Consider the following 26,147-nt stretch of genomic DNA (forward strand, 5'->3'; position numbering starts at 1 on the left):
TGCTTAAAAAATGGCATGTCTCTGACTATGCATATTTTGGAAGCATACATCCTTCCAGACTCAATAGGCCAGAATTGCATAGGTGAACCAGAGATAAACATAAGAATCTGCCCATTCATAAACACACAGAAGGGGAAGTTGATACACTCTGAACAAACCTGAGGAGAGTGAGGCTTGCACAACTTCCTAGAAACTGAATGCTGCCAAAACTAAAAAATGAGATCATCATCCCAGTCTACCCCCAATACCTGATGCATCTTCATCTGCTCTTTGCCCTAGGAAGTAGAAAGGATTTTTAATATTATTTTTGCAGACTAAAGTAAGGTCAGAGCCACTAAAGGAGAAAAATAAAAGAAAAAATTAAAAAAAAAATAAATTTGTTTGGAAAGCTAAGATCCTTCAGCTTGAACTGTTAAGGTGTTAAGGTTAAGTTGTAAGATATTAACTTCTGCCTTGTGACCTCTGTTGGTTTATGGATGATGTGTTTAAAAACAATGAGCAGCTTTTTACAACTTAGATCCAGCCTCAAGAACAAAATTAGAGAGGCACAACTTTGCCTTTAGTATGAAAACCATTTCCAAAGAGATTCCTGAAAAGTGGAAGCAGCCTGGTGGCTGCAGTCTAGAGGCAGACTGAGCTGGGTGAGAAGAGGATGCTGTACTGGAGAGCCAGAAAGTTGGTAGGGTTTTGTCTGTATAAATATTTGCCTATGAAATTCTACAGAAGCTGTTCGCAGGCATGCATGCTTCTCTGCTCATGGGTTCTGCCATATCCCTCCACCAGGCCTTCCTCCCCCAAACACTGTCTAACACATTCCTCTCTTGTCAGCAACAGACCACTCTCCTTCAGATTCCCTTCATATTATTTTCAATTCAGCGCATACCTTTTCTGGTCCATCCAGTTTACCTTTTGACTGTTAACTGTTCCTTTATATTTTACATTTTATTTCATCAAGTAAAAGTAATTCCATAGGATAGTTGGAGTACTGTCTGTACTATGATCACCATGAGTACTACTCAATTAAAAAATCAGTGCCTGCTGTTGGTCTTGAATTTCCAGACAAAAAGGTAGAGCTGTATCATACATTTTACATGGATTCTGGTTGTAGGATTAATACCTTGTTTATTTTTGCATTCATTTTGTTGTAGTACTTGTGTGTAGATAATTGAATTGTGGATGTGACATACAGCAGGGTGCATAAACCATTTCCCAGCTAAACAAGGATATTTGTTTTCTAGATATTCCCCAGTACATTCTTGAATATAACAGCCAAACTTTTTGCCATTTCCTCTGTAAACTTTTTCTTTGCCACTCTGTCAGTTTCACCATTAAAACCTTTCTTCTTTCATATCATTCCCAATGCTTCAGTTTAACTGCTTGGATTAACAGTTTTCATCATAAATTAATCTAATACGTTGATGTTGACCTCCATAAGAGATTAACTAGCCAAGTTCTGTACACATATACTTGGCACCAGGGGCATTCTCAGTTCAGGCTGGTAGTGCAAGATTACAAGAGTGATGGGATAAGCTTTTCCACCCAAACAGGCCTAAGTTTATTGCAGGCATGTGATTTGGGCAGATGTCTGCCTACAAACAGCTGTATTTGTGAGGAGAGAGGGAATATTTCTGAGCTGAAGGGGAAAGTATTTCTACATAGGCAGTATTATTTGGACAGGATCTGGCATTGTGCAGTTTTCTCTAAAGTCAGAGCCACATTTGGGAAAGCAGTGTGGAGGATCTAGTTGGATAACCGCACAGCATCAGGGGTAACTTGTCAGCTTTACTTTACATACACATGTTTCCCAGTGCAGAACTAAGACTCCCTACCATCATGTCAATGCTGCTGCCAACTGCTGGTACCCAGGAGTATATAGTTTTGTGGATCTCATTTCAGCATCTTTTGGGTATTAAGAGGTACAGACAAAAACTGAGTGCATTGTTCCACAAGAGATTTTCCTTAAATAATGCAATAATACAGACTAAGATGCAGCTCTTCTCTGATGCATCCTTCTAACAAAATTTAAAAGCCATTTTAGGCTTTCATATTGTACAGCAATCTCTCAGCTTATTTTATGGCCATAATGACTGTCATGCATCTCAAATTTCCTTGTTTTATTGTACAAATATCATTTTAGCTATTTTCCCTGCTATATCTATCAGTCTACCCTTCTCTAAAATGAATGCCCTTTTATTTTCTACCTATAACTTTAGCCTGTTTATATCTAATTGTTTTCATTTATATGGTTCATTAGAATTTTCTGACGTATAATTAAATTCTTAGACTATCCATTAGCATTTGAAGTAGCAACAGACAGGAAAAAAAAAAAAAAAAAAAAAAAAAAAAAAAAAAAAAAAAAAAAAAAAAAAGAAAGAAAGAAAAATGTATTTCAAGAGTGTTTAATTTCTCCAGAGTTGGCTGCTTCTTTCCCATTAGGCCTTGAAAAGTAGGAGGGGTATAATGGAGAAAGTAATTGCAAACTCTGGAGATCCCTCAATACTATTGGTTTTGTTCAAAGATGTGCTCCTGACATTAATGTTTGCAGATACTCTGCAAAGATGAAAAACAAAGGCCTAGATGGGAAGAAATTATGATCTGCATTGATCAGATGGTGAGAGGGTTCTTCCCTCAGTTACATTGTTTCAAATCATGTGCAGTCTTTGCACTTGCAAAATGAGATCATTATTTGTCTTAGAGGAAATGAGAACTAGCAAAAACACAAGGAATTGAGAAGGCACAGGAAAAGCTGCAATAAGTAAGAAAATGTGAAATAAATTACCTATTACAGAATTAGAAGAAAAATACTTTTGTTATTAAGAATGAGTTGATAGGGAATGTAAATCCACAGGCTGGAACTCGCTATTCTGAACTTTAATCTGTGTTTGCCAACCTTGTGAGAAGTTAATCAATCAATTTAATGAAAACATGGTCCTTTGCAAGAAAATAATGGTATCCAACTTTAAAATGCAGTTGCTGCTGTAAAAATAAAGGACTCCACCTTGAATTAACATGAGGACGTCTTTATTCTACAGTCTTTTCTCTCATTGATGTCAAATGGAATTAGGTTTTCAGGGTGGGATCTCTCACCTCTTCACATGTTAGGACAGGCATCTCATACATATTAGGAAGGAAAAAAAGAATCTCATCTACCCTCTTATTCCTTTCTTCTTCCCCCAGGGAAGTCACAGGACAGTAATCAATTAAAAAGGTCAAAATAAGCAAGGGCAAATGGCTTTTCACTGTAACTGTTGATCTGATTTACATGCATAAACTTACAAACAGGATCTTATCTTTGCAGAGATGCAGATGCCTAGTTCCCTCTTCCTTTTTGCCTTCACACTTTTCCTCTGGATTTTAATTTCTGTCCCTTCATTACTGCATAAAGTGCTAGCTACATAATCAGAATCAGGCCCAATTTTGTGCCACAAATAGGGTGATATGCTGGAAAAAATGTGAATAAAATATAACGTACCCGAACCACAGATATTTAACATAACTGTAGCTCTTTCCTATAATTTACCTTTTTCATGTCAAAACATGAAAGATTACCTGAAATATCAGTTAAGCAGAGAAATATTATCCTAATAAATGAGCATGCAAGTATGTGTCCAGTAAGTTATTTGATTAAACAGGAAGCTAGAATCCTATAGATATCCACAAATAAAGCTCCAAATCTAAATGACTGTATCGTTAGCTCATTTGTAAACTGTTCCAGATGTAAGATTTTGGCAGCTTTCCAGTAGGCTGGCTGCAGTCTAAGCTTTCCTGCATCCGCAGTGAGAACTGCAATGCCTGACTCTTCAAGGGAAAGCTCTGTAGGGCTGACGACAAATTCCATGAAGTAACCTGCCTGCCTGCTGGAGAGAAATTCAGACAGAGCCCAGGGCAAAGGATGCCCTTTCTCCTGGGGCCAAGCTGCAGCTGTTCACCTGCGGCTGAGTGATCGATCTGCATTATGAATCACCCCGCGAAAGCCCCTCTGAGAAGATCATTCAGTGATCATATCAGGGACTCCACTGCTAGAGCCTTGGATGTTATCTGGAAAAACACACGAGACAGACGTCTTGCAGGTGAGAAGGGCATTGAAATAAGCATGCTTTAAGATTCACAAGGGACTGTAATCAATAATGGTAATTAGCTGTATAATTTGCATAATGAATTGGTGTCGCTTCTAAGTATTTCTCCAGTGTTTTGCTTCTGTGTCATGTTAACTCCGTGCTACGCCTACAGTGAAAGCTGTGTGCACTGCTCTATCTAGGCAAGATAAAGAGCAGCTAAAAGAAAAGAATATGGGTCTGCTGTTGCGGTCCCCAGACCTGAAGAATGCCGAAGGATTTTATTTTGCTGCTAGGTCAGAGACAGCGCTCTGAGACTGTGCTGTACCTCAGCGCGTTCCATTCCCGAGCCAAGCAGTGTGTCAGTCAGAGTAGCGGGGCCACGCACTGAGCCATGGCTGGTATTTCCTCTGGCAGGGCTGCTAGTGCTGCAAGCTCCAAGTGAGCTTCAGATATGCCAGAGACAGACTTCTGAGACAGAAATTAAGCACCAACTACACTGTCACAGTTCACATTTTTATTTTGACCCAAAAGCCTGAGGCAAACTATAGCAGAGGGCTGGAGGAGAGGATAATTTAACTCGTTTGATTTCCTCTGCTGTTGTTGTCTGTCTGTTAGATCAACTGCTTCTCATTCACACTGCTGGGGCTGTTACTTTTATTGTCATGGCATTGGGAGGATTCTGAGCAGGGCAGTGGAGCTGCACAATGGGTGTGACCTGCCAGAGGGACTGCTGTGGTTTGTTTGTGTACTTACAGCGGGGGAGGAGGGAGGAGAAATGTGAGCAATTATAAGATCAGGATGAGATGACCGAGAGCAGATTTTGTGGCTCACAAATGTAAACTCAACTTTTACATCATCCTCTTGCGCTTTATGTTTAGGAGGAATGAGAGCAGCTCGGTATGTCACAGGTGCTGGTGCTGGTGTGCTGATTACAGAACCGGTCACAGGAGGTAGTTAGAGAGTTAGTGGCCATAACCAATAAAGTGAAACAGGGTCAGTAACATGCTGTGAAACAATGGCATTTGTTCTGCTCAGTGTGCTAATGGCATGGTGCTTTTTGTTCCCAATTGGGGATAATGACTTTGCTGGACTGAGGACCTCAGCTTTGCTGCTCTGACAGTAAGGCCTCGTGCTCTTACAGTAAGACTTCATGGACATGTGTCAGAGATGAGGACAACCCATTTACTTTAGTGCTCTGCAGTTCATCACCAAGGTGCAAGTGCTGTGAAAGTGCCAGACATTAACCTCTTCCATGACAAACTGGACTGGGCAGATATGTTGTATCTCAGAAGTGTGTTAAAGTTAAAAAATGGTTCTCTTTGATAGTTCAAAGACTGCAGGCAGGACATGGAGCAGCAGTCATAGCGCAGGCCCTTATATTTGGGATGCTGCTGAACCTTCAGTGGAATGAGAAGAAAGTCTTTATAAGAAGGTATGAATGTCACAGAAATATAAAAGGGAAGCTTGTAGGGGCACTTGAGCTCTTGATCAATCTGTGTGTTGCCTGGTCAGCCGGACACTTGTTTGCCCTGGTATGTGCTTCCATTCCACCTGCTTGAGGTGTTTATGTGAGTGCTTTGAAATAAATTTTTTAAATTTATGGTTAAGTTCAGGATGGCATTGACATAAATGGATTCCACACGCCTCTGGCCTATGTCCACAGAAGGCAACTACTACCACCAACTGTCTTCTATAAATTTGTTTACCTCTCGTTGGCTCACATACAAAAGAATACAGTGATATGTAATTTGGACCCACTATGTGTGACCCATATATGGAAATGCATAAGTTTTATCATGGTATAAAAGTCCTTGATAAACATATATATTTAACCTTCAGTATTTGGGGGATAGACAACAGCTAATTATATTTCTTGAGACTGTCACATTCCTAGAAACGAGGAGTGAACATGAACCCTTTAGCCTCCTTAACTGTGCTGATAAGGGTTGGCATGTTTTTATTCTGCTTGGCAGATGGTTATGAGCCGTCACAGTTTTTATCAAAACAAGGCCTAGATGTTAGAGGACTCTTAGAGTAGTGACAGTTCCATTTTCCAGACTCTGCCAGTGATGTAGGGTTGTCAGGCCCTTAGTGTATTTGGGCTGCTGTTAGTCAGAAAGTCAGAAAATCTTGCTGAACACCCAATAAGCAGTGCAGTAGGCAATTAGAGTGCAGATATCAGGGTGTATTCCTGAAAATACTTCATAAACAACAGAGATTCAGGAAGGGAAACAAAACAGCAATAAACCATGTTGCTGTTCTGTTTACTCTCCAGAATATCAGCAGTTTAAAATGCTGACAGCCAAAAAATGGCAAAGTGTCATGACTCTGAATTAAGAAATCGACTTAGATCAGCAATTTGTGTTATCAGGACACACCTTCAAATAAAGAACTCGATATGAGCAGAAGAAATAAGAAAATGTGAAGTATGCATTCTTTGTAGAATATTCAAGTAAAAATAATTTTTAAAAATGTTTTGCCTTTAAAAACAAGCTGTTAGTCTGCACAGAATGATAGCAAATCATGCAATATACTCTGATATAATCATCAAACAGGCTGTTTGATTATCTATATAGAGACATCTAGTCTCTACATGTACTCTGGAAAAAACATCATCAAAATTTTTCTTATATGTCTTTATTTCCATTAGATCATGTAGTCTGAACAACAAAATGGAAGAACATTATAATTGGACAAAAAATATTCAAAAGGCTATTAATGTTGCATGAAACCAGAAGACTGTAGCTGAAGACCTCTTGGTTTTGAGCTGATGTGATAAAGGAATGCAAATGAACAGTGACTGTCTTTTCAAGTCCTCTCTGCATGCTGTCCCACCATGACCATGATGGAGTAATGAAGTGCAACACTCTCACATTGGCTCTGAGCCCTAATATAATGGCTGAGAAGCTGCATGTTCCTCTCTTTAGGTGGCAAAATGGCCTCTGGCTCAGCAACACAGGGCCAACCAATAACACATGCATAAATGTAAAGTGTTGTAGTGGAGCAGCATGCAAAATACCTCTCCTGAGCAACAGTAAGTTGCAGTTCAGTGTGGTCACATCATGGTCAATCTTTTAATGAGAGTTCATGGTTTCCCACTTGGTGTCTTTTGTTCTCTCTCTTAGTTTGAGCAGACAAGAATCTATACACATGTTTACAGTCATGTCTGGTGATATTAAAATGTGGAAAACGAATGTTAAATAAATCACTAAACACAATGGAAGCAATTTAATTGCAGGGACATAAAAGATGCCCAATAGAGATGGGATATAATTTGGGGCAAAGAAATAAGCAGCAATGAATAAGAGGACAGAACAAGACTCAAGTTGCTAGGATCTCTGAATGGGCGATACAAAAATCACAGCATTTCCTGTTACTACTTATGTGAGAAATAGAAACATGTCCTTGGGAATTCCAAATGCAGCTTATTCCCCTTCATAATGTCAGACCACATTCTCAGCAGGGAAGAGAAGCACACTGGTTCATTTATTAGACAGACCTCCCAGTACAGACCAGGGCTGGATGTACAAGGAGGAAAGCAGCATTGGGTGGGCTTCCCCAGAGCTCTCATCTCAGGATCATACATAGCTTCAAAATGTTGTAGTCAGACTTCTGCCAGTGCCTCTACTGTTGGCTGAATTATCTGCATGGTAGATTGTAGGTCCGCACTTTACTAAGACCTGTTATGCCTATCATAATGGGTTTTTTGCCTTTTCACTAGCATTTTTTAGCAACCACAATCAGCTGCTGAGTACAACCGATTATTTCTATACTTTTCTTGATGAGAAAGCTAAGTTGTCTTCTGAAATATCTGTTACAGACAAAAATATTGTCATGAATTATTGCCGGATTTGCTGCATTAGTTTAGTCAATCAAAGTCCCCCTAAAAAATCACTTACTTGACATTTTCCTTTCAAGATTCCTTTCAGAAGGCAATCAGACAGCTTTCATCTGAGCTTCATGCATTTAATAAAGACTGGCTTACTTTTGAGTCTACTTATGAAGATCTTGTTGGCAGGCTCCTTTGAGCTGGCCTTTCATTTTTTAATTTATGATAATTGCTTAGCATTATATCATTATATAGTTTTTCCTGTTACTGGCCATAGCATTCTATGTGCATCTTGTTTACGTGCATTGGCATCACCTGATACACTATCTTCTCTTTCTCTCCATTACATAATTTGCTCTTTATTACAAGTATTTCTGTACTTACATTTGTTCAGTACCTACTGCTTTCATTTATACTTTCATGTTAACTTTGATACCTTAAAATACACCCTTTTCTGGGTTGCAAAATCTATGAAAATAGAACTTCCATCATTCTTAACAAATTCCCAACTATTGTTTATACTTCCAGATTTACACACATATATATGTGTATAGAGAGAGAGAGATATAGATATAGATAGATATATGTTCACAGTTATATGGATATAGATACGTAGATTTGCAGATGTATATAGAATGTAAAGGAAATAAATAAAGGAGGGTTCATCTGAGGGAACCTATTAAAACCCCAGACTGAAGAAAAAATTTCTGCACTACATTTCATGTACCTGTAAAATTGCTACTCATGGAGAAGACAAATTACTGCCTTAAGTGTTTGTTTTGTTCTAAGAATGGAGAAACTGATTTACAGTGTGTGTAGGTGAAATAAACTTGTAAAAGATTTATACATTGCAAAACCTGAGACCACTTGATATGTAGCCTTAGATAAGATACTATGGCTATATGAACGTTTTTAGGAAAAGACTGATATTAATCTGAATAACTTCCTATAGGTCTGATGTTTTGCTGGGGTTATTGTATTAATATTCAAAACTGCCACTCACCAGGAAATAAGCAATGATTGAATATCAATGTGATTTCTTGTAAATAGGCTGTAATTTACAGAAAGTGAACATACAGGAGTCACAACAGAAGAAGTCATCTTTATAATAATAGGCATAGCACATTCAGTGCAAAACACAGCAAATATTTGATTAAATGGTTAAATAATTTTTATCATGGTAAAATTTCTTCCTTTTGATAGTACTCAAAAATGTTGTTATCCATGGAATTGTATAACAAGTGTGTAGTATAAGCAAGTTTCGGAGAAAATATCAGTTTCATTGATGTCATTTATGATTCTTTACATCTTTACATCAAGGAATGATTGGATGTTGTACTGAAGGACATGGTTTAGTGGGAGCTATTGGTAATAGGTGAATGGTTAGACTGGATGATCTTTTAGGTTTTTTCCAACCTTGGTGATTCTCTGATTCTATGATCTTTCATATAAAGACATGGAAATATAATCAGAAATATTAACCTTAATATATAGCATACATTTGTCTATTGTTTTGTATTTTTAATGAATGTTTCCTTATGGCATAATTCAGTTACAGTAGTGGCAGACTGAGCAATCAGAAAGAGGGTTTTTTTTGACTTTCACGTTTCACTTCCAGGAGTGAAACTGAAAACATTTATTTCATGGACTTCCACTGTCATTTCTGGAATCAGAATGCGACAGCGGCACTATTTTGTCCAAGTTTACAATAAAAAGTATACAGTATGCTAAGCTTATTGCGAAAGTGGTTGCTACAAGATCCTCTTGCATTAATGTTGCAACAGCTGGAGGGGATTGTGGAAATAAACCCTTTCTCAGCATTCTGCTTTTCCACAATCCTCTTTGCTATTTCTAGGACGGCTGTGGACAGACAGCAACTCTGTATCCTGTCCTGTGCTTGAGACGTTAGGGATGTGTAAGGGAAGAATTCAGTCCCAGGACACTTCAGCAATTAGGAATTTTTAGAAATAACCTTACTACTTTCACAGGAACTTCTAGTGAATTCTCTATAAGCACTGACCAAGGAGCAGAAAACACAGCCTTAGCAGCCCACAAAACATGACTGAGAGGAACTGAGCAGCAATATTGCTCCGTAAGCAAAGAAGGAGTATCCAAATATGGAAAATGTTAGCAGTCTGCTTGAACATGGGGGACAGCAAAAAGCAATACACCTGGCAGCCACCTGTTAGTAGATCAGCCTCATCATTTATACCTTTCAGCGTGCAAGGCTTGCATGAGGTATAGATTGTCAGACAGGGATTAAAAATGAGTGAGAAAGATGAAAATTATGACTTGCTCTCTCAGGGCCCTGTTCCATAATTCATCACCGTGGATACTGTTAAGCTCTTCTGTTAAACACTGTGTGCTATGTGACAAGCACTGTGTCCCTGCTAGAAGTGACTTCTGGTGATAGACAATCAAACAGCCGCCTGCTTTCCAGCTTCCAAAAGTGGGGCTTCTGAGTCCCAGACACAGCTCCCCAAACTCTGATTTCAGCACAAGGCAGACATTTTGCACATCTGAAAGGTCGTTATACTTTTGAAACATTCCTTAAAAACTGCTGAAAGTGCTGAACTGCTTTGCATCTGACTGTTTGGAAGAGCCTTGCTCAAAAAATATTTCAACTGCTCCAGTTCTGTTAGCATCTGGACATCTTCCTGACGTCAGAGGGGGATGATGAGATCCAGATGCCATGACTTACTGATGTTTTCATTAACTTCTTAGCAGTTTTGTCTTTGTTTTGTTTACCAACTGCAACTTCTTGACTCCAACTCACATATGTGAGCGTTACTGGGGGGAGAGCAGGGAGAAGAGCTAGAAAGGAGGGGAGCAGCCAGAGAAATGAAATTAGTGCTTGGCAGAGACCCAAGGTAACTGATTTCTCTTATTACCATGTGCTGTTCCAGGATATGCAGCCTGTGAGAAGGTCAGCCCCAGACGATAGGAAACATTTTGCCGAGTTGCTATTTTCAGTAAAAAATGAGCTATATGATTTGCTAATTATGTTCCAATTTAGCAGTAAACATGTTAAGCTATGAAGACAACAGGAAATAAGAACATAAGATAATATTAACAGCAACCTCCTGAACTTTGCATTTACAGTCATGCCCAAACCTAATTGCCATGTAGAGAATATATATTAGTCAGAAGGAATGCCACTGTTGCAGTAGTATTGAAATGCTGTCAATAAACAGAGTACAAAAAAAGTACACATCCAACCATCTGTATAGCATCTCTATGGCAATAAATGTTTTATATGCTTGCTAATTTTATATGATGGAATTCCACTTTCAAGAATTTCGACAATTTTCAAAGGTTAGTTCCATCAGCTTTTTCCCACTGAAAAACTTGACTTCTTGCTGGCAGAACAGCTTTCCTGTTTCCACATCTCATTAAGAGGCTGAATCAGATTTATAAAACTTGTGACTAAACATACATTTTGCATTTTATGTAGCTGCACAGTTCAAGACTGGTGGAAGGGGTGAAAGTGAGAGATGTATCAAAGCACATTGATTGACACTATTATGCATTAAACTTTGCAGCATATTCAGCAGTGTGTAAGAAAGCAAGATCGTAAAAGTCCTGTTTTGAAGGGAATATAATCTGTGAAACAATCAGTGCCAGGTCTCAGTGGGAGGAGATAAATTCAGAACCTATAAAAATGTATGTATTATTTACATGAAACATGCCATGGTTACTCAGATCAGCACAGGCAGAGAACTTGCCAGTCCTCAAGTTCCACCAAGTGCCCAGTTTATCATTTTGACTGGGGCTCTAGTAGGAATAGAGACAAAATGGGCCAAATTCTCCCTATGCAGCAAACATCTCCCGAAGACTGCTTGTTGTTGTCAGTATCTCCAGAGTGTGAGAAGTTCATTTAGCAAGTATAGCTTGTTTTTGAATTATGGCTGTGTTTGAGTGTGCTCAATGTGCACATACCTGTGTCAGTCTTACACAAAGGCCTCTATTAAAAATAATGGGAGAGGAATGTTTAGGCAGATTCTGCTTCCAAATGTTAAATCAAACATCCAAAATGGAATGAACAAAGTAAGTAATGGAAAGCACCTAGACCGTTAGTTAGCAGAAAATATGCTAGACTAGCAGTAGTTGGTAGTAAGATCTGAGAAGTAATTTGCAATGTAATATGTTAAAAGGTGGCAGCAAACATGCATACAGGCTGCAAGATATTACTTTTCTGAGCTTATCCTACTTCTTCACTCCTTATCTCTCATGCGGTTTGACTTCAGTTGCATCTAATGTTCTCCTGCATGATAATGGTATAGAGCCCATCCACTGTTGAAGCTTTTGAATAGCAATGTAATATAAACTAGAGCGTTTTATATTTTGTAGTTTCATACAGGAAGGGATGAGAGTTTTGCACATACCTTTGAAGGAACTTACCCAGTGAAAATGTATAGAGACTAAGGAAAATCTACATTCTGTGTTTCTTTTATGCTTTCACTTTTTAAAGTCTCTGTTGGGTACCAGTGCAGCTTCATTTGGCAGAGCAGGTAAGAGAATCAACCCCATACTCCATATGTTTAGCTTAGGTTGTCTCTTTCACTCAGAGGGTGCTCCAAAAGCCTTCTAGTCACTATCTGAGAAGCTCATGTCAAAATGTCACAGCATCCTTTCAGAGTTTGTGACATATTATTCTTGCTACTTGATGCTCTGAAGCTGAACATCGGCAGCTACCCTAAGGAGGCCAAGTACCCGCCACCCATGCTGAAGTAACAACTGGCCTGCCTTGGTAAGCCACAGACAAGAAGGGTTTGGCACATATCATTGTATGTTGCTGCCAATCACAGCAGAAAATCTGCAGGCATTGAATCAGCTCTGGTCTGTAGGACTGAGGAGAGTGGAAATTTTTGTCACCCAGTGTATACTTTGTATAACATTAAATGTACGATATACTCCTTTTGGCTTTTACTTGCTTCATTAATCAGATGTTCTTCAGGGCAACTGAATCCTTGTTATTTGTGAAAGAGAGTTTCACTTTGAAAGGCTAGGTCAAGGAGTTTTCTCCAGTCATCATTTTTACTTGATGTGTTTTCTTCTACACACCTGTGCCATTCTATGCTATTTGCACATCTTTGCAGTCATTGTTCAGAGGGGACAGAGACATGAGTGTGAAGTATTTGCAAAAGAAACCTGGCCTCAGTCTTCATTTACTCTGCATATCTATAATTTATCAAACACTCTGCCCTCTGACATGCACACAGCTTCCTGATACATTGTGTTTGCTGTAATATAACAGCTCAAGCCATGCCTCCTTCTGTTCATCCTGAATTTTTTCATTAAAATATGATAAAGTACAGCTTCAAACATGTGAGATTCATCTGCCATGATGTTGCTGCTGATAAATATTCAGTAAATATTTCTGGTTTCTGTTGAGCACCAGAGTTGGACCCCAGTGAGTCCTGGTATACACAACCATGTTCTAAAGTGGCTAGGTAGCACGATGATTTTCAAATAAAAACATCTTTTTTTCCTGAGCATGGTGACAGGGAGTGATTTGTTTTACCCTCAACTAAGTTGTTGAAGAGTAATCAGTAATTTGAAAACAAACAAACAACCAGAACAACAAAAAACATGAAGAATTTTGAGTGGTCTTGTGGAAAGGAATAGGGAACAGACTCAAATGAAATTTTTCTGGTTTCAGAAACAGTAAAGAAGCCTCTGACAGAGATTTTGAGTCAGTTGCAGATGTAAGGCAGAACACTTATTTTGTCATCGGCTTCTGACCAGTACGGCAGTAATTGAGATTCATGTAACAAATCTGAAGAAGAAAAACTGTGAACTTGTTCCTAACAGTCTCTTTTTCTGCAGAACGAGAAGGAACCAGATTGCAATCAGGCATTTACATTAATGAACTTGTTTGTTTTTGTGCTTTACAAATTTGCTGAATTGACATATTGAGGTTTTAGTTCTTTACAGCTATACACCACATATTTTAGAAACCTAAGAACCCAGTGAGATTTACACTATTGATAAAGTCCTGACATTCAGTCTTGTAGAGATTTTTCTTAAAGTTGTATTGATTCAGAAAGGGAAGGTAATTTTTCTGTGTGATTTTTTTCCCCAATCTAATATATATTGTCATATATAATACATACTAGTATATACAATAAGCTTACACAAATATATGTATGCTCTGTTGATCAGACTTTTGGTTTTGAAAAAAAGTTGAAGTGAATGCAATAAGACGTATTCTTAAGCAAAAGTAATCCTGTTGTTGGAACTTTTAAGATTCTCTACTGATGCTTCTGCCTTTGTCTTTAGATTTAATTTGGAGGTCAGTCCAGAGTCCACTGAGAGCTATTCATTGGTGGACTGCAAATTCATCTTTTTGCCTCTCAGATTTAATGGAACAACTGTGGTTACTTTCCTAATGCCAGAAAGATAATTATAATCAACTTTAGCCTTCTGCATTTTAAATGTCCTAAAAACTCACACAATGACTTGCACATTTTTTGAGAAATCTGTATATTTGATTTTTGTTTAAAGAGTTCAGATATCTGTTTTCTGAATCTTTATACACCAGTAATAGCTTTTATAATCTGATTTTTTTGAAGTATTTTGTTCATTGGGAGATAAAATTTTCCGTGGTCAGCTGGGACCCTCAAGCAAGCACTGAGATATTTCAAGCAGGACTGCACAAATATTTATAACTGGCATCAGCACAAGTATTATAGAAACACAGACTCCTTGGCTTATTTCCCAGTCATGGCAGTTTAAAGAGAACTTGAAGCCACTTCTCAATTTGATTTCTTTGAAAGTACTTGGTAAAATCTGTTCCATTTGTTATGACCATATTTTGTCATCTGTGTGCTTTAAAGGTTTGATCTGCAACTTGACATAGAAAAACATTAAATATCTTCTCTTTCTCATTACAAAAGAAAATGTCCTTAGTGTCTATAAGAAAGAAGTGTCACAAAGTATATGCATGGTTCTGTTTCTGAACAAGATAGGCATTTTCATGAGATTTCAGAAATCAATAAAAAGATAGTTCACATTTCGTAGCCTGTGCAACTACCATGAGAAGTAGAAATAATTCAACAGGCCTACATAAAAAGCTTGTAACTTGTACCCTTGCACTGAACTGTCACTGTGAAGTTTATGGGTGACCATTAAATCTAATTCTTTTCCTGGTATCCCATCATCTGAATTCCTGTATTGTTCACACTATCATTCCATCAGATCTCTGTGTTTAAATACAGAAATAACAACAATCTCCCTTCACCATTTTTTCCTTGAACTATAAAAAGCAAAAATGATTAACAAGAAGCTCTAATTCTCTTTACATAAGTTTATAGTTTTCCATATTTTAATTGGTACTATTTATAATACTTATTTTACTTATAAGTCATCTTATATTTTAATGTCACTGGGGTTAGCATCCTCAGACAGCCCATTTGAAAGTTGAAACCGGTAGTTTCTGATCCCTGAGCCCACCACTGCTTTTAATAAGATGTATTGAAGCTGTTAGGAATTAAAGGTCATTACAGCTTTGTGTATATTTGGGCTATTTGGCAAAATTAGCTTACCATGGTGGCCTGATGGGTAATGATGATCACATCTGGTTCCATTTCTTTGGAGCTACCACAGCAAGATGTAATTTCAAACATGAGGTTTCAGTATCCACCACCTGGGGAAATCTCCACAGGGATTTAACTCTTCTCTGCCCCATGCATTTAAGATCATTCACTCCATTGCTCCTCTTGTTCTTGGTGCTTTGCACCATTTCATTCCTATCATTTTTGTTTTCTGCCAGCAGCCTATTCACAGCATTAGGCATAAAATTATTCAAGACAAGGACTGGCAACAGCCCTGTCTTTGTGCAGTGCCTGGAACAGGTGCTGAGCAACCTCTAATGCGGCTCTGCATGCAATGACAGTGCTATGGATGAGGACTTACTTATTTGAGGAAAGAGGATTCATATAAATGAGCAAAGATAACTTTTTTCCTGAATGGGAGAAATGTTTTACACTGTGCAGTGTATTGTCAGCAAGATGTAAGAATCACCAGCAGGAAAATCTATCTTGAAAAAAAGTATTTTTAAGCAGATTATCTTTGTAAAAATGCTATCAACAATGGTATTTAGTACATTGTACTTGTATGGGTATACTGCACATCTTGTACTTCTCTATTATTTATTTTTCTCTTACTTGTTTTACTGGTCACAGTTCATTGAATTAAAAGGGCTTAGATGGGAACAAAGGGAAGCAGAGATATCTGTCTAAGTGCCTGTGGGAGTATATCAGTTTCCACTGATATCTTCCTGTATTTTCAAAGCAGATTAGGCTAGAATACTTATCCTCTAGTTTCATCTTAAATGCTTAGTAGAAAGCATGGAGCACTATAATAAGATATTATTCAGGAGAAATAGGAGTAAAATAGAAAAGCAAGCAAATAAACAAACAAACAAACAAAACCAAACAGGAATTGTTTCATGAAGCCAGAACAAATTTATTCCTGTTCTTGAAGATCAGCCTACATTTTACACCCAGTAAGTAAGTGTTTCATCTTCTGTTTCAATTTTTTCTGCATTTGTAAATCATCAGCAGCGCTGGTTTTTGTCTTCTCCCATACATTAGGGAACAGAAATTAAGTGTCCATGTGGATTTGTTCTCATTTTCTATGCATTTGTGTGAACACTGGCATATAATTAATTTAAAAGCAAAATGAAAACACACACTTTATGGCACTTGCTCTTGAAGCAGAAAGTGAGAAAACTTGTGATCACTCTTACAGGAAGTCCCATAAAACTGTATTTGCAAATTACAGGGGGTTTTTTTTGTTGGTTTGTTTTGGTTTTTTTTTCCATCATTGTCTCTTACTGTGTATTAAATGTCTTCATCATGAAAAACTGCTGTGCTGTTGCAAAAGCTTGATGCTTTAGAGGGAAGGTGCCCCAGCACAGCTTTGTGAAGGAAGGCAGAACAACAACATAAGACCAAGGACTGACTCAGAGAAAGGATAAAGAAAATAAAATTTCTACACTGAAAACTCATCTGTCTGTGTAAGATATATGCTTGCATTTAACCAAAACTTTTCAAAACAATTCTCATGAAGCATTTGCAACCTCTCAAAAAACTATGGTCATAGAGGAATACAGGTGACTCTGTAAACCTTGCTTCTGACCAAACCAAAGTAGTGTACTGGAACTAATTCTTAACCAGAAAGTATTCCCACTTATTTTTTCTCCTCTCTTTCCAGTGTTGACTTTGTTTACTAGATACATTTTTTTCTATGCAAAGGCCTGATACATTATACCAAGGTAGCAATTTTATGGATATAGGACAATGAGTGCCTGAAACTGGTGAATTATAGTAGGCAGAAAATAGGATTAACACAATAAACAAGACAAAAATTTCAATCATGTTAAAATTTTCTTCAAAAATAAGGAGATACTAGTATAATTCACAATTGAACTGAGGGGGAGAACACCAAGCATCCTAATATTGTATTGGGTGTTGCAGATATATCTTACTCCACAATATTTTTCTTTTTCTCTCACACACAGTCTGGATTGTGCCGTGTGCCGTACTGAATGAACTGAAATTTTCAGGAAAGAGAGCATCATTTTAGTGGAGTTGCACCAAATGTTCATTGGTAAAGAGATAATAAAGTTAGGAAGTGCATGAGAAGTTCTTCTTGTCTCTGTTTCAGAATCAAAAATAGAATATCCTTTCATGTTTGAAGCTCCATGTGTTTTTCTGCTGCTGTTCCAGTACTCTGCATATGTGCACAGAAAAAATAATCCCAACTTTGATATGCAGCTGTCCGTGGAAAGGCATACGAGAAAAATCTGTGCAGCCAGCAGTTTTGACTTCTAAAGCTAACATCAAACTGCCCTTTTCAGAAAAGCCTTACTTGTAGTCACCATGCTGCTCACATAGGACAGTAGGATCTTCTTTCTTCCTGATTTTCAGTAACACATATGCGCAGTAATGTTGTCTAAGGAAAGTTCTCCCAGCTCCCTGTGGAGGTGCAGTTTCTGAGCATGGTCTTGGATGGGGGTAGAGGAAATTTTCTTAATACCTCTCTCTAACTAAATCCTTAGTCAGTGGCAGTTACACAAGCTAATTCTGAGAAGTTTTTTCATGTTATATATGCATATTTATGTGTGAGTTTATGATAATGAAAGTTTTCTGACATTATTCTCACTTGCCTTGGTAAAATTCATCTCATTTGATGTCCCTTTAACTTCAGTGGGATGATATAAATATCAGTAAAACTCCATGTTGCTCTAGAAACCACCTTGCCCAAGGTGGTATCAAGTTCTGCAGTGGTAGCAGTGGGCAGAGACATGCTGCTAACCACCACACTTTGGACAGGGTGTTTGCTTTCAGAAAGAGAGCAACTGTGAGGCCTGCCTAGCCATCCATAGTTTTGCTGAGCTAGCAGCAAAAGGAAACAGCTCTGATTTTTTGGTTTACATCTTTTTGAAGGTGGAGTTTTCCTGGTTTACTCTACAAACTAAATGTAGAGCACTGAATTTCTTAGACCCAAATGCGTACACTCACATTCTACTGGTTGTGAGTAAAAAATGAGAAATTAAGGGTGGGAAACAATCTTGCATAAAAAAGTAGAGCAGTGTTGAAGATCAAGTCTGAATTCTGTTATGATGTGTCAACACAATGAACTTCCTGGAGATTTAAGATCAGTTTCTTGACTTATATATTCTCTTTGCCTCTTGTGAATTAATTTGAACTAAAGGTGTGCTTTAGACATTTCTGCTGTGTTAGAGAAATTATAGCAAAATGAAATGTCACTAGAGGTAAATAAACAAACATACAAACTGTGTGTGTATTTAGCAGACAGGTACATGGGAATATAGAGGGAAATTAAGGGGAGAAGCCTAAAACGGCATGCACAGGTACGCAAGGCACATTGACAAATTGGTAAAGTCTGGCATTTATTGGAGGACAATGAAAAGAGCTCACTTTTAAAATTCTTAATTTTTGTAAAGCCATATGATTTAACAATAAAACTGAAAATCTAAATACAGTATTTCAGCAGTAGCTAACAAATTAGGTAAACAGCAATGCAAATTAGTTTTATCTTACCTGTTTTTGGCACACCTGTTCATAGTTTCTTACCATCTGCTGCAGTAAATAACACACATGAGAAACTGGCCTTTAAAGCTCTGCAAACTTCTTTCTGAATTCTGGTTTTAGGCACTTTTTTTCTCCAAAAAGCATTTTTTGTGCATGTTGGGACTCTCACAAAAATGAGACACTGTGTGCAAACAGTACAGTTCTTGAACTGTATAACCAGGTGAGGTAAATGCATGCTATACTGATAAGTGTACTAGGAGTGTATAGGAACTTCCTGACTTCTTCAAATAAGACATCATCATTTAACCATCTTTTCTTTTATAATTATTTAAATCATACAGACTTAGGTAGAATTAAGCTTAGTTTTCTGCAGAATTATTCTGATGAACCTGGACTAATTCAGAAGAGTTCTTTCTTTCTTCTTTCACCTGAGTTCATTCCTTACAGATAAACAAATATCAGCTCATCAAACAACTCATTACCTTTGTTCCATCTCATCATTCACAGGCTTTAAATACCACCAAGCATTCATACCAGCTATTTACAAATGTGTTCTACTTATGGCATTAAGTGACTTGAGTGCTTTATGGCTCTATTTACAAGATATCAAAGTGGTTTCTTATGGAGTACCGCTATTTCCCTCCTGCTCTGGGCACATGAAATCAGTGAACCTAATAAACTAGAAAAGCCTCATTAATGGAAGCAACTGTCCTTTGTGAGTGAGCAGCAGAAGGCAGCAGATCAAAGGTGCCCCGTTTCCTTGAGCAGTGTCTGCACATCTGTTTTCTTTATATCGAATGCACGATTATGCTGTCTGGTTAACAACAATCAAGCTTTTTGCTACTAGTATTATTTTTCTAATAAATGCTGACTTCAGTTTTCAACCTTTGTCTAAAAACATTTAAAGGCTTTTAACATGCAGTTACCAGTCTGATTGATAAAAACTGTGTCTAAGTTTAACCAGGATGTTGAGAGATGCAATGCTCCTTATCTGCCTATACTAGATGTAAATAAAAAGATCAGATAGTACTGCACTAGAGTTAGCTTTCCTTCAAAATAACACCAAAAGCTGGTGTGTTTCACAATTGTGCCCAGCTACAAACAAGCCCAGGAGTGGATCTGCTATTAGAACAGTAGGCTTGCTCTTGCTCTCACTTTTAAAAAAGAAAACTAAATTGTAAAGGATATAATTTTTGTGCAGTTAGAAATAATTAAATGAAATTATCATTTGGTGAGATCATCATTAACTGGGACCAAATGATTAATTTCTGCTGTCTGTAATCAAAACATCCAATTTAAACACTGACTTTTTTTTTTCTTCCAACTTTTCTTCGAACAAGTTTTGAAAAGCTAAGAAATCAGGGTCTCATATATCTGTCTAGATAGATACAGCACTGCCATGGGTATCAACAGGGAGAAACAAGAGTGAGCAGATGTTTCAAGCACAGGAGGAATCTTTCCCTCGGCACTTACTGCCCATATGCCATTAGCACAGTCTGCCATAAGGTAACAGGCTGGTTACTAGGCAAGGTACCAGAAGATATTCTGTGGGCAAATCTCTTAGTACTGAAAGTGGCTGCATGCCTTTGACTGAGTAGCCCATCAGAACTGTAAGACCATTTCTGGTTTTAATGAGCAATGATAGGAATGAGCAGTGATGGGAAATGAGAGAGCAGCTCAGCTCACAATGCATTAAACAAAAGTGTGCCTGAGAGGACAATAACAGGATTACTTTGAATGCTTTCCTCACCTCCCATCTGGTATACAGAACTGAGGCAGTAAATGAAATGCAAAGAAAAGTGCTACATATTTTTACGTAGCTCTGCACATTTGTGATTAATGATGGTACTTAGTGCCTTATGCTGGTATCACCCTGTGCCTGCTGCAGTCGAAATGATGGGTTCAGCAGTACATACAGGATGGTGAAATGCTGCACATCTCTGAGTCAGCACTGCTTCAGGATCTCATGGTGAGGCTGTGCATTGTATTTATTTCTGAATAATTGCAGCACTCACAAAACAACAACAACAACAACAACAACAACAAACATTTATTTCTCAGAATACAGGAAAAATCTTCATATCTTGAGAAAAATAAATCTCTATGTAAAACATGTCAAGAAACCTTTCTTTCTACTCAGGAAGGAAAACAGATTATTTTAATTCTAGTGTTTCTGTTTGTAACCTAATATATTTCTTCAAATATAGAGGACAAGCAGTGACTTTAAATAGGTCTCCTTGTTTCCTCTTGTTCATATCACTCCCCAAAGTGTTCTCCACCCTGTCCTTGTTTGAAAGATATCCTTATTCGTTCTTATTTATGAAGGTCAGGTCATCCAATTCAGTGACAAAGTACAGGAGACAAGCTAAGGGCTTGAACCAATAGCAAATGTTACATATTGTCTGCCATAACTACAACCTGTGGACAGCACAGAAATAGCATAAACACATGTTAAAATGTTCAAGGGAAATAGATGCATGAAGAATGCCCATTTGTTTATTTTGCTCTCTTTTGTTCATATATGCATTGTTTCATACATTCAAGAAAATTGCAATCATTCAATTAATGCTGACTTTGGTTAGCAGAGTAATTGTGTATACATCAAGTTGAATTTTCCTTCCAAAGACAGAAATATCAGCCAAAGACCTTCCTAAAGGAAAACTAATTCTTGCAGGATCTATTCCTCACAACACAATTCAAGAATTGAAGCTGCAAGTATGAAAGCTTACATTTTGCAAGCAGTGTCTCTAACTGTACCTTATTTTATCTATGTCTTTTAATGAGTACAGAAGGGCATGGCTATGTGAATCTGAATATAAAATTTAGGGTAATTTCTTACAAGCACAAAACTTGTCCTACAAATAAATTTGTGAATGCCCTACATGTAAACACTGATCATAACCAGTGAAATTAAATTTGTTGGCAGAATCAGTCCAGAAATTGAAGGCATGAAATGAAGTAAATTGGTCATCTCTATGTTGAAAGTATACACTTAACAATCTATTTCACCCAAGCTGTTTCTTTTCAGATATATAATGAGTATTTCATTAAATCCATAATATTGCTGTAATCTGCTTTTTTTTTTTTTCCTTCAAAAATGATTATTCTTGTTTAAATTCAGAAAATGGCACCAATGGACATTTTGTCCTTAAACTAACAAATACCAAGATATTCTTGTCATGAGGGTTTTGATATCATCGTTTTTTATGCAATTTAGACTGCTAATCTCCATGACAGATTAGCAGTATGTGCTGGAGAGCAATGTAATCATAAATGAGAAACAAAAGGTGAAGTCAGACTGACCTTTGGCAACTCACAACTCTTCTGTTAGATGCAAGCTGTAATATATAAATACTATCTTATGTCTTTTGATATTCCAAATAAAAAGAAAGCCACATGTTCATGATAGAGTAGGACTCTACTCTTGGTGCAAATGCCACCAAGTTGATTTTTCCTAAAACCATCCTGCAGAGCCATGTGTGCAAGATGTGTGCAGCTTTCTGGGGTAGAACTTGAATGGTACTCTAAAGAGTTTGAATTCCTGTGTTGGCACTTAGGGCACAGCCTGGGAACTCCTGTTCTAGAGATTTCTTTTCTTGTTATGATACTGATGTAGATGCAAAACAAGAATCAAATCTAATGAGGATCCTAAGCCATGTACTTATAAATTTGGTAATCGTGTGAATGTTTTGAGAAAGAGTTGTGAAAAAGTATCAGCTTAGCAGTCCATCACCTGTGGTCCTCTTTCCACTTGATTCATTGAACCTCAATCCTTTTCTATCCTTTTCTTACAGGCTTTTTGCTGAGAACATAAACCAAACATTGAGTATATGCAGTGGTTATGGCAGAGAAGAATTTGACTATGTTTTATTCTGTCGCACTAACATTTAGAGCTGTACATTTAGACTAACCACTAACATTATAACTAACTAAAATGCTCGCACTAACATTTAGAGCATTTTACACTGTCACACTAACATTTAGAGCTGTAACGCCTACATTAAATGGATGTGAACATATAGGCCTTTCAAAATTCAGGCAATGAGAAAAGTGTGTTAAGCATTTATGACTTCTTAAGGTGTGTGTTGGTGGTTTTATAGAGAACATGCCTGTCTGTGCTGTCTTCTAGGCATTTCAGTGGCTCTTGAGAACACGAAAAGTAGGTGACTGAGCTGTGGGAATTCAGAACTATTGATTAAATTTTGGAGAGATGAAATATGATTCTATGTACTGAATGTATAGAAAATAAAAGCAATAAAAGGTTTTATTCGCTGTCTCAAAACATAATTCCTTTTTTTGTAAGTGAAAATTATTGCCAGTATATAGTATAGAGTGGTTATGTATAACTGATAAATCATATGTTGATTTTTGCCTTTGTTTTAATTTGTAAAATAGTCATGACCAAATAATGACTTTCTGAACCATAATTACTTCCGGAAGGCTTTTGACAGAGGTATCCTCCAGGTTTGTTGGGCTCATACCTTGTAAATAAGTAATTTCTTTCCAACAACAAATGAGTGATTAACCATTGTGCTGGCCTTCCTACAAAAGCCTGAGTAGTGGGATGTGGCTGCTCCTGAGCTCTAGTCCTCACTCAGCCTTCTCCAGGGAATATTATTCCAAGATAGTTTAGTTCAGGATTTATTTTATATCTGTTTGCCCAGTGTGGTTTAGCTACAACCCATTCTCATGAAGGGAAACTTTGTAAGCCACCTTCTGCTTCTGCACATCTGCCAGCCTCGACAACACCTGACAGGACTGATTTTCAATACTGAATTTTTTTTTCCCTTTCTCTAATGAAACACTTTGTGTGAAACTCTGTTGCATTGAAGTAAGTGGGACTTTTGCCAGGACTTCATCCTATCTGCTTTCTGAGACTACCCATGAAAATGTGCCATGTCACATGACATTCTTAGCTGAGTGTTGGGTCGGGTATATCCTGCAGAAAGACATCTCTTGTAAACAAGATTTAGCAATCTTGGAGGGAATTTCCTGCTGTTGGTCAGATTGTTTTGAACACCATTGACCTTGCTGCAGACTTCTATTCTAAGAGCAACTATTCATCTGTGTCCTAGGATCAGTTGCTTTGATGACAGTAACTGCTGGGGAGGTGGATAAGGAAATCTAGAGACACTCGTTCCAGTTGTGAGGCCTGCTGATAACCAGCCCAGACTGTGCTCTGGCTGGCCTATACTAATTTAAACACAGTTTGGAAGGAAATAGCTTTGCTGAGGAAGGAAGCAAGTGAATGCGGAAAACAAACCAAAAGAATTCCAAGTTTAGAATTAACCTAGACTACGTCATGATACCATCACACTACCAGTATCACACAACAAAACACAACAAGCACCCCTCAGCTTGCACTAAAAATATATTTCTAAAATGCACTGGCATTTGAGACATTCTCAGACTCCCTTCAGATTCCCAGCCCATATTAAGCAGATGAATCTGCACCATTTGTTTCTACTTTGCAAAGAATGTCACATTCCTCAACAAGAAAAAAATATTCCATACCCTTGGGATTGTAAATGACGGCTTCATGGGCAGCTTTTTCTAAACACGATGAGGAGATCTAGGCAAAGATGCCTCAGCCTGGGAAGAAAAACTGATTTACTTAGTTAGCTTCTTGTCTTCTAAGGCAAAAATGCTTCTGCATTTTAAATCTCTCCTCTATAAAAATATGATAATTTTATAAAAATTTTGTTTTAGTAGATTTAAACAGTTTCTGAAAGTAACACTTTCCTTGGTCTCTGTGAATGGTCAGCCTTCACCCTTCCCAATATATTTGTAACATAAGGTAGTTTTCATGTATCAAAGAATTCATATCCTTTACAGCCTGCAGCCAGTCCAGAACAACACTCAATCAGATCATGGAAGTTCAAGATAAAACAGTGAAAATAAAAGAAATTTTCTTCTTGATCAAACTGCATGAAGAGCATCTTCTTAGAAGGGTTGATTTCTTCAGACAGTCTCAAGATTTTATAGGAGTTCTTTCCATTTGCTGCCCATTGTATTGTATAGTAAAGAACAGGCTATGACTACAAAAAGAACAGACGTAATCTGAAATATTCTGAAATGGTCAGAAAAGTTTAAAAAATTACAGATTTTGCATGAGTATCAACCTTCTAACTACAGTAAATATTCAATATCTTTATTTGTTACAGAAACTACAAGTGCATAACATCATTTTCAATGATTTGGATTCTTATGGAAAGAACAAGTTAGAAAAGGTTTTTTCAATGTGATTTACCAAACACTTTTAAAAGGTTTTAAAAAGGTCAGAATGGATGCTCAAGGTGTCAGTTTATATAGGTGTTTGGTAAGGTGATTTCTTTCTTTTTTTTTTTTTTTTTTCAGAGAAACTGCACTCTCCTGTAGGTTAAACATATGATTATATGATTAGTGCATGATCTTCTTGAAATTAGTGCTTGGAAAATCTGAATGCTTTCCAGAAATTTTAATATATTTCTCTGAAAACAGGCTGAGCCAAATCACACTATATACTGGTCATGTGTTTAGCTGTAATACTATTGTTTTCCATAGTGTAGGCAGAGATTTGCCTAATCTGAAAGAAATGCCAGAACACTCCTCAGCTGTAACTGTATGAATCATAAAATGGAATCACAGATTCGAAGAAGCACCAAGGTTGGAAAAGACCTCCAAGATCATCCAGATCAACCGTCCACATATTATCACTATTTTCCACTAAACCATGTCCCTCAGTACATCTGAATATTTATTGAATACCTCCACAGCTGATGATTCCATCACCTCCTCAGACAGCCTGTTCCAGCACCTGACCACTCCCTTGGATAAGTACTTCCTAACATCTAAACTTAATCTCCCCTGATGCAACTTGAAGCCATTTCTTCCAGTCCTATTGCCAGTTAAATGGGAGAAAAGACCAACCCCACCTCACCAGAGGTAGTTGTAGTTGGTAGTTATGTAGTTGTAAAGAGCAATATTGTCACCACAATAATGTCCTCCTCTTTTCCAGACTAAACAACCCCAGCTCTTCAGCTGCTTCTCATGAGGAGATCCTCTTTTCACCATGCTCTTATTTTGACCAGATTTGACCCTACCTACACCATCACAGGACTTACAAGATATACTTTTATTCTTCACAATGCCTTACAAGAAAAATTAATAGCTTTACAAAGACCTGTGCTCTAGGGGCCTTTCTTTATGTCAGGATGC

General features: G+C 37.6%; 1 protein-coding gene across 5 annotated transcripts in view; it reads left to right on the top strand.

Annotated features, from left to right (window-relative positions):
* DLC1 (DLC1 Rho GTPase activating protein) overlaps positions 1–26,147 on the top strand; it is a 222,320-nt gene that overhangs the window by 123,466 nt on the left and 72,707 nt on the right. Inside the window, exon 1 of one of the 5 annotated variants that reach the window (XM_015862303.2) lies at positions 3,757–4,070. The exons of the other annotated variants lie outside the window; for them this stretch is intronic. Coding sequence (XP_015717789.1) covers positions 3,956–4,070 — 115 coding nt within the window. The 5' untranslated portion in view covers positions 3,757–3,955. Of the gene's footprint in view, positions 1–3,756; positions 4,071–26,147 lie in introns of those variants that run through there. 5 annotated transcript variants of the gene reach the window in all.

Source organism: Coturnix japonica, chromosome 4 (genome assembly GCF_001577835.2).
Source record: "Coturnix japonica isolate 7356 chromosome 4, Coturnix japonica 2.1, whole genome shotgun sequence".
Classification (NCBI taxonomy): Eukaryota; Metazoa; Chordata; class Aves; order Galliformes; family Phasianidae; genus Coturnix; species Coturnix japonica.